This window comes from Mesocricetus auratus, unplaced genomic scaffold, assembly GCF_017639785.1.
Source record: "Mesocricetus auratus isolate SY011 unplaced genomic scaffold, BCM_Maur_2.0 Super-Scaffold_100018, whole genome shotgun sequence".
Lineage (NCBI taxonomy): Eukaryota > Metazoa > Chordata > Mammalia > Rodentia > Cricetidae > Mesocricetus > Mesocricetus auratus.
The window spans coordinates 21,677,016-21,686,361 of NW_024429199.1; the positions used below are offsets into that span (position 1 = coordinate 21,677,016).

General features: G+C 41.6%; 1 protein-coding gene across 2 annotated transcripts; it reads left to right on the top strand.

Annotated features, from left to right (window-relative positions):
- The first annotated feature begins 262 nt into the window (after positions 1-262).
- Positions 263-9,346, top strand: Smlr1 (small leucine rich protein 1). Of its 2 annotated transcripts, none has more exons than XM_005065794.4 (2): positions 263-495; positions 8,986-9,346. In XM_005065794.4, exons 1-2 carry the CDS (start codon positions 369-371, stop codon positions 9,063-9,065), a joined length of 207 nt encoding a protein of 68 aa, XP_005065851.1. In that variant the 5' UTR covers positions 263-368; the 3' UTR covers positions 9,066-9,346. The 2 variants fall into 2 exon arrangements, 1 of the variants encoding a protein (XP_005065851.1); XR_001197713.3 differs by having other exon boundaries at positions 357-495; positions 9,047-9,346.

Consider the following 9,346-nt stretch of genomic DNA (forward strand, 5'->3'; position numbering starts at 1 on the left):
TTAGGAAATGGAGTTCTTTCTGGGTCTGGGACTATATAGGAGGAGCACATAGTAAGAAGATTTACTGAAGTCAGATACTTAATCTCACTCAGCAGGGGCATCCCAACTCCTGTCAGGAAATACCCATCTCAGGGGCAGGTTGGGAGACTTACTCTTCAGTGCTCCTGCACCCTGGAGCCGAGTTACAGAGTAACCTGAAAACAAAGCTCCAGAATTCACCCCACTAATAAACCAGAGCAAAGTCCACTACGAATTCCATGGAGAAGTGCCGAGCAAAGGCCAGAAGGGCAGGAGAGGACTACCACAGACCAGAGACGGTGGCCTGTCCTAAGCCAGGATCCCTGTGCCAGCCCCGGCTGTAGGGGGCCATGAGCTCCGTGCTGTCAACCTTCTTGCAAGAGCTCCCAGGCCCGTTCCTAGTCCTGGGGATCTTCCTGCCCGTGACTTTGCTGCTTTTCCTCCTGATTGCCTACTTCAGGATCAAGCTGATGGCAGGTGAGTGTGAAGCCTCGCAAGGAAGGACTCATTCTTAAAACACACCAAAGTTCCAGGAAACCAGGGAAACCTAGCTTTTTGATTGTCAGATATTTCTCCCCCAGACCTTCCTTAAGAGCCTCGATGAACTGGACAAAGTTTGATACTTTCAACTCCATGGGTGATGAGGCATGTAGTGTTTGACCACTTGCTATAGGGACTTCTCTGTAGTTCCTGGTAGACACACAACAGCAAGTCAGCAAATTGGACATAGGGTTGCTTCTTTGTCCCAAGGCAACAGATTCATAAGCATTAAGCTGTTCATGGTCTGCCTCTCCTATGTCACTGGTGTGTATGTATGCCATAGATCTTGTAAGGACTACTGTCAGTCACATATACGCTGGGTTCTCACTGAAACTGAGTGCCATTGGGAGAAGTTAAAGGATTTGGATGTCACACCCGGGAACTTGAGTCCATTGTATCATTCTTGCCTCTCACTTCTGCTGCTTCATTGACAAGATAAACTTTCACAACCTCAGAGATGTATTAACCATGAAATGAGACACAGAGCAGGTCAACACAGTCTCACAGTACATACACACCCATCTGCATGGCTCTGCATGTGTGTGTGTGTGTGTATGCATATATACATATATATGATATATACATATGCATTTTATATATGCATATAAATGATACATGATGTATATGTACATATACACGAATGTATATGCATATATACACACAATATGTGTGCATAAATAAGTATATATATGTACACACATATATACACATACACACCACATACACACATGGTCATTTACATATGCACACAATATCCTCAGCCACTAAACTTCTACATAAGAAATGTTCCAAGCATTTTGTGGTCAGTGTTTAGCCAATGCAAAACACTAGATACTGGACTAGAGCAAAAACTTCCCATAAAACTATAGTATTGCTGTACAAAAAAAAATAATCTTGGCATTGGTGGCACACGCCTTTAATCCCAGTACTCGGGAGGCAGAGGCAGGGTGGATCTCTGTGAGTTCGAGGCCAGCCTGGTCTACACAGCGAGTTCCAGGACAGCCTCCAAGACCATACAGAGAAACCCTATCTAAAAAAAAAAAAAAAGGTAAAATATATTCAGAAGCTTAAGGTGATCTGCCATGGGCATGTGGCTCCTGGATTGAGCTTGGGTAACAGAATTTAAAGGAGCTAGACTGTGTTTTAAGAGGTTCCATGTTGATTTGGCTTTCAGTAAATATTAGATGCCATAAAGGTTAACACTCATTTTAGTAACAACACTAAAAATCAACCTCCTTCTTAATTTGGATGGTTTCATACTAAGCTACTAAAAACACAAATTTGAAAGCAGGCCATGGTTGTACACAGCTGTAATTCTAGCACTCAGGAAACTGAGGCAGGAGGTTTCCTTAAATTTGAGTTAAGCCTGCACTACAGTGTGAGACCCTGTTTTAAAACACATGCCTTTAATCCCAGCACTCAGGAGGCAGAGGCAGGCCGATCTCTTGAGTTTGAGGCTAGCCCAATCTACAGATTATGTTACACAACAGCCGAGGTTACACAGAGAAACCCTGTCTTGAAAAACAAGCAAATGGAAAGTCCCTGCTCTTCTACAAAAACTTTCCAAGTTCAAGCAATACCTTCCTGTACGCTACTAAGTAATCACAACTGGTGCCAGCAACAGAACAATTAGGGACACTTGTGTCTAAGATGATATTTAGAATACAGAGAACATAGATTGAGTTATAGAATCCTGCTTCCCATCAGTGCCTACTGGAGAACCTTCCAGCACAGTGGTCCTCAACCTTCCTAATGCTGCAACTCTTTAGTACAATTCTTCATGATGTGGTGACCCCAACCATTACATTATTTTTGTTGCTACTTCATAACTGTACTTTTGCCACTGTTATGAATGGTGATGTAAATATCTGTGCTTTCCTGATGGTTTTAGGTGACCCCTGTGAAAGTGTTGTGACCCACAGGTTGAGAAGCACTGCTGTAGGCTTTCATTTATGTCTCAATTTTACAAACGGCTCTCATGCAGGGTGACTAAGGGATCGTCCCTGTGTTCTACATGGACCTATGCGACAAATCCTTTTCTTTATGGAGTTAGTCACACCCTTTGCTGTCCCCAAGATCAGTCTTCTGGAAATTCTGCACCTAGATGTTTAAGACTCCCAAGCTTTGGAAAAACTCCAAAACAAGGAAAGAATTGAAGATCAAGACTCCCATACCTTCACAGCAGGGTTTCTTTAGCCTTGCACATTGACTCACTGGCCAGGGGTGCAAACATTTGTCCGCGGAAGACCCTTCACAGTCATGCAGTGACCACTGCCAGTCACAGATGCCCCTGGTTCCCACTAACCCTGGGAAATAGGAGTGGGTGTCAGCCAAGCACTTTACATTCTTCACATACTTAAGTTTAATCTCCAGCTGTTTCTTTAGCAAGATAAAATCTAGTGTCTCAAAAAATGCATTAAGTACGAAATAAGGCAAAAAGGTCAGAAGAGTTTCTTGGATTTCAGTCTCCCAGTGGCCTCTGCTCAACAGTTATAAATGATTGGACTATTCTGTGGGACATTTGGTTATCTGGGACAGTCTACAAAAAGTAAACAGCTCGACTTTACCTCTTTTCTTATCCCTGGGAAAATATCTATTAACATGAAAAACATAAATGAGTACCCAGTATTTTAAGTATTTAGATAATTCTGAGATCTAAACAAATCAGTCATACTCCTTTAGAACGCTCTAGAAAAGCCAACCTGCGTTTAGAAGTGTGACCAGGCATCCCTGAGGATTGGTGCAGGGCCAATACAAAGTGTTTGCTTAGTTAGGGGTTGCATTGCCATGATGAAACATCACGATCAAAAGCACCATGGAGATAAAGAGTTTATCTGGCTTACATATCCTGTATCACGGTCCATTAAGGGAAGGAACAGCAGGAACTAAAACTGGGTAGGAATCTGGAGGCATAAGCTGATGTAGAGGCCATGGAGGGGTGTTGCTTACTGGCTTGCTCCTACATTCTTATAAAAGCCAGGACCTCCAGCCCAGGGGTGGCACTGTCCACAATGAGCTGGGCCCTCAAACATCAATCACTAATTTAAAAAATGCCCTACAGGTTTCCTATAGACTAATCCTGGAAGCATTTCTCAACTGAGATTCCCTTCTCTCAGATGACAGTAGTTTGTGTCAAACTGACTCAAAAAGAAAAAATAGCCAGGACACTGCTGTTGATCACAATGCTTGGTCTAGAACTGACAGATGTGTACATATCACTATGACTGTTGTATAGTGACCTCCACCTGCCCTCAGAGCATCCCTACCTAGTTAATCTGTCTGGAGATCAAGTCACAATAAAAGCTCTCTAACAACATTTGTAACTCAACAGTACTGGGAAGTGATGTTGAAGGATGTGATGGGAACAGAATAACTCAGTCTTCCTTCTCTCTCCAGTCACCCCTCCAAGTGATATGATATGCTAATGAGCTTGTCTGAATTCCTAGATTTTTCTCATGCACGGTCTGCTCCTTCCCTCGTAAAATGTTTTACCCTTTGCAGCATAAGATTGAACCCAGGGGGCAGTAACACTGGAAGCCTCATATAACGGGGCTGTGAATGATATCCTGTAAACAAGTTTAAAGCTTGCTCCAAACATACATCCTACCTCTAGATAGCAACCAGCTGTCAGCCATTCAACAAGTATTTGTGAATCTACTTGAGGCAGTTTTCTCAAGTTTGTGACTGAACAGCACAGACTGAGTGACTTATTTTTAAGAAATGAAACTTATTTCTTATAGTTCTGAAGACCAGGAAATCCAAGGTCAAGTGGGACTAACCCATGGTCTAGGCAGCACATAGTAGGAGGGTTTATCTAAAAGACTGAGAAAGAGTTTCTCTATGTAGTTTTGGCTGTCCTGGAACTGGCTCTATAGACCAGGCTAGCCTTGAACTCACAGAGATCCACCTGCCCCTAGGATTAAAAGCGTGCACTACCAACACTTGGCTCACAGTTCTGCCCTTAAAAGCCCCATCTGGGCTTAGAGCTTTAGAAGCTTACAATGGGTGTGAAATTTCAGGGAGCTTTGCTTGCAAATCAAATTCCAGTACTATTGTGTACTATGGCTTATCCTAGCAGTGGGACAGACTTTCACTATAAACATTTGGGACTAAGAGGATTTAGAAAGCTACAAACTTCGTCAGAAAAAAAAATTAATCCAACATCAGATACACAAATCTGTATGTTTCTGATCTTGGCCTCAGACCAAGTTAAGGCTAAAATGCTGGGGATTCCTTCCAGACTAGTGCTTCATTCTCTGACCCTCAGATCAAGCTTTATTTGTGCAAGAAAGATACCACCACACTAAACTGCTCTCCTTGAACCTAGCCAAGGCTGAACCCTGACTTTTTACTATAAGTCTTTTCAAAAATGTCAAAGCTGAGAACTCTCGCCAGGCAGGATCTTCTAAACACCCAAGGGACACCCCCAGTGATGGACTAAGCCACCTTCTCCATTGTCACCTTCTTTTGCTGGCTCTCAATGAAGTGTCTCCAGGCTGTAGGCTGTAGGTAGGGGAAGCACGATTTACTTCAGTAGAACAATTCTGTGCATCAGTTACTTAACACAATGGAGGTCTGTTAAAACTGTAGTTTCTGTGGTCATTTCCTATGGGTGTATGGCATTATTATCTCTTCAGTTAAGGGACAAATGAGATCCCTTGGCCCCAAATTAAAACATTGCCGGTTTTATCTATTTAGCAGCATCCACCTAAAAATTGTAAACGTATGGGCAAATGTCACATAGCTAATCTCCTACTCAGGGCTACAGCAAGTGTAATCATTTCTGTTTCGTTTCTGTGAAGAGAAGGACATTGACAGATGAACTGATGTGTTCACAGAACCCCCAAGCCCTGTATCTCAAAACAGAGCACCAGCTTGTGGGCTTCATGTATCCTAATGTCAAGCAGAGCATCACTCTTAGATATGATGGGAAGCGAGGGGAGGTAATGTCATCATTCAACATTAATCCCTACTTCTCAAGCCTTGAGAGGTAATGTTGCATGGAAATTTAATTAGTATGTAGAGAACATCAATTTTCTCACAAAGGAAGAAAGAAAATTCTCTAACATCCTGCATACTTTAGTCTGTCATTTGGCCTGAGAAACAGTTCTTGGGGCAGAGGAATGAGTCTTAAACCTTTCTAGAAATAGCCAAACCCTCCATCATCACTGCCATGAACATTTTTCAGGCCCTAGGGTTCAAGCTGTGGTCTTCATTTCTCTCCAGTATTCCAAAATCTCTACCTCTAGCGCAACCCACCTTCCCAAGTATCATAACCCTGGCCAAGAACAAACTGTGCTCTAGAACCCATAGTATCAAAAGTAACCACTTTACTGAAGTGTATCTGTCGAATGCTTAAACATCTAGATATAAAATAAGGAAAGCTAACACTGGATCAGGTTGTAACCTTCAATAGCTACGAATTATTAAAAAAAAAAAGACAAGTAATATCTTGAGAAACACATGTGACTAAAGCATCTTTTACTGAACTTCATGCCTAGATTTGAGTTCTCTGGAAAGAGCAAAGTAACCTGAGTCAGGACAGTGAGATTGCTAAAATTCTGGACTACAGGGGATTACTATTAGCATTTGAGTCTGGAATGTGACTTCTCAGCTTAATTTAAAACTTCAGCATCCTCATCTGTAAGACAGAAACAAGAACAGCAGGGTTCAGCTACAGCATCAGTGTGGAAAATGAGCAGCTATAGAGTGTAGGGTTTTTGTTTTTTTGTTTTTTTAACTCTTTGGGGACCTACCCCCAGCTCCCAAATAAATGTTCAGAGACTTACTTAAGACTTTGCCTGGCCTTAGTTTGGCTTGTTTCCAGCCAGCTTTTCTAACTTAAATTATCCCATTTCTCTTTAACTACTTTTTGCTTCTGGGTTTTTTACTTTATTTTACATTATCATTCTTTCCTGTGGCTGGCCCCTGATGTCCTCCTCTCAATCCTCCCTCTTCCCCAGATTTCTCCTCCTGTTTTTTCTTTCTGCATAAAAGAGCTGCCGTTCAGCTCTTTATTAGACCAGTCGGATGATTTAGATAGGCAAGGTAACAGAGAGTTAAGCAAATACATTAAACAACTATTCCACAGTATAAATGAATGTAACACATCTCCAACTAATATCCCACAACAGAGGTGTTCCAAACCATTCCCATCCTGAAAAATGATAAACTACTATTATTCCTGCTGGTTTATAAACTCTGAAAGAATCTCCATTTGTGTCATTATATGTGTCACTAAAATTGACTTAGAATTAAGCCACCCTAGGTGACTTACATGGAAGGCCCAGACAAGATGTAAACCCTGGCTGTCTGGCTCCAGAGCTAGTTTTCTTAGCCCACACAACACCAGACAGGTTTCTTATCAGCTAATGGGCCCAGGCAAATAAACACACTACCAAGTTGAAAAGCAACTGTGGGAAATCTGTAAACAAGGGAAGAATGTATGCAAGAGCTTTGGGTGGGTTGATCTTTTAATATAAAAGAAATATAAACTATATCTAATGATGGCAATTTCTTTCACATAAATATCCACCCCAAGCCAGGGAGATTCTTCACCCATGACCCAACAGAGAAAAATCTTAACTGCTTACAGAATTTTCCATAACAAACTCAAGTATTTCTTAAAGCTACCTACTTAATTCCTCTCTGCAATCCTCCCTAATAGATTCCTGTGATTAATATGATAGCTTAATTGCAAACTGCTTTTGGAGAGAGGTGAGTTATTTCACTTCTCTTATTTCTTATTTCTGGCTAGATGAGTCACTACAGCTCGCCAAGCTTGTTCTCATCCTGGATCTCTGGTTTTTGTTTGTTCTTTTAGTTCTCTCCCTTCAGTGTCTTATTTGGGCCACACACTTTCAGCTCAGCAATGTATATCCTTGTCCATCATTTAAAGCACTTCTTACACAGGTGAGGAAGAAATTACTACTACTTCAATGAGTTCATAGTCTAAACCAGAGGTCATCTCAAAGCAGAATTTTTAAATAGCAAATCATATATGTGGAAAAGCAATGTAACCCAGGAGCTAGAAGTACAGACTCTAAAGTCAGGCTGCCTGGTATCAAATCTTGAATCCATCCATTTCTGTAGTCTTGGGAAGAACTGCTTTATCATGGTGTGTCCCAGGTTGGTCACCCATAAATCAAGAAGAGATAAACTTAAGTCAGTACAAGAGTCAGCATGCAACTTAAGTCACTACACGAATTAGGCACATGCAAAGTTAGCACTGTGTATCTGGCACATAACTGCTGAACAAACGTTACTTATTCAATCTTGTGGCTCATATATCACAGGGCATGTCCTCATTTGAGCATATGAAGCATTTCCTAAGTATCTAAGCAGGTAGGAAGTGTTTCCTAGGTGCATGGTAAAGGATTGATGGCATAGCTTGATGTGGATACCAAGAGTGTTGTGAAGGTCAATTCCATAAGCGTGGCATTAGTAAGTGATGTCGGTGGCTGTGTGTGTGTGTAAGGGGGTTGTTTGGTGTACCAGGAACACAGAGATCTCAAGGTTAAAATCGAATTTGGCTATGGACAGACACACTAGCTGAAGATAGATGAGCAATGAGAAGGCCGTATGCAAGGCAAGCAGGTAGGAGTAAGGCTGTGATATGAGTGGTAGGTAAGGAGCTGTGCTGATGCTACTGAGAGAGGAAACTGGGGAATGGGAACTGCCACTGGATTTAGTAAATTGGAGTAAGTAGGATGCCACTTAAGACTTTTAATATTTTAGCAGAACAATTTTTATCTAAATATTTTTAAGAGTTTAGTGAATTCATAGACTCTGAAGAGTTGAAAGCATTGCCAGTAAAAGATGCCCAAAGTTTAATGTCCAAAGGGAACACAGAGAATAAGTTGACTTGTCTAAGGATGACATATAGTCAAGTATTTTGGGAAAGGAGGAAGGATAGAAACCATGTTTTTCTAATTCCTATACATCCCAGCTCTTGGCCTACACAAATGCTTAATGAAGGTTTCCCAAATATGAGAATCTAAACATCTGTGAAATAGTATTCTTGCATGCTAATGATCCCTAATACAGTGGCCATCTGTCCTAACAAGGGACATTCTTTTGAAGTGGCTGAGGTGGGCCAGAGATATGGCCCAGTCATTAAAGGTATTTGCCACCAAATTGATGATCTGAGATCAATTCCTGGAACCTAGCTGGTGGAGGGTGAGAACAGACTAGTTCAAGCTCTCTGACCTCCACATGTGCTGTTCCATGTTCATGAATACACACAGATAGGATATCAATGTAATTTTTAAAAAAGGAATATGAAGAGGTGAGGTCCCACAGTAGAGACCCAGTCTTCTGTAACCCACAGAGCTGCCAGTCAGAAATTCTGGCCAGTGGCTTCTAAGGGACTCTGAATGGTCCAAAGCACTCAGGTGTGTACAAATTAACCAATATTTTTCTTTTCAGTTGATGAAGAACTGTCCCAAATTTCTGATCGCCAAAACAAGTATGGTTCTTCCCCACACAGGCGAATGAGACGAAGATGACTGTTGGGATGACTCCGTGGCCAGATCGCCGTGAATTTCTAAAAGCCACAGAGAGCAGTGGTCAACAGAACCACGGGGAAATGAGAAAGAACAGTGGATGCCCCAGCTACTATCAGAAGACTTCTGTGTGATCTGGTTAATGGCATTTCTTCAGAAAGTACCAAGGACTTACATTTTTCTTTAATGTGCTCAGTGCATGAGGCTCATTATGAGTTTCTTTTGTTGTGACTTTATTTACTTGGGGGCAGACGTTTTTAAAATAAAATTCCTACACCTCATCA

Excerpts from the sequence above, each read along its gene's own strand:
- Smlr1 (XM_005065794.4), top strand. The coding sequence starts at position 369 with ATGAGCTCCGTGCTGTCAACCTTCTTGCAAGAGCTCCCAGGCCCGTTC. Across the intron at positions 496-8,985 it reads CAGGATCAAGCTGATGGCAG|TTGATGAAGAACTGTCCCAA; the intron begins GTGAGTGTGAAG and ends TTTTCTTTTCAG.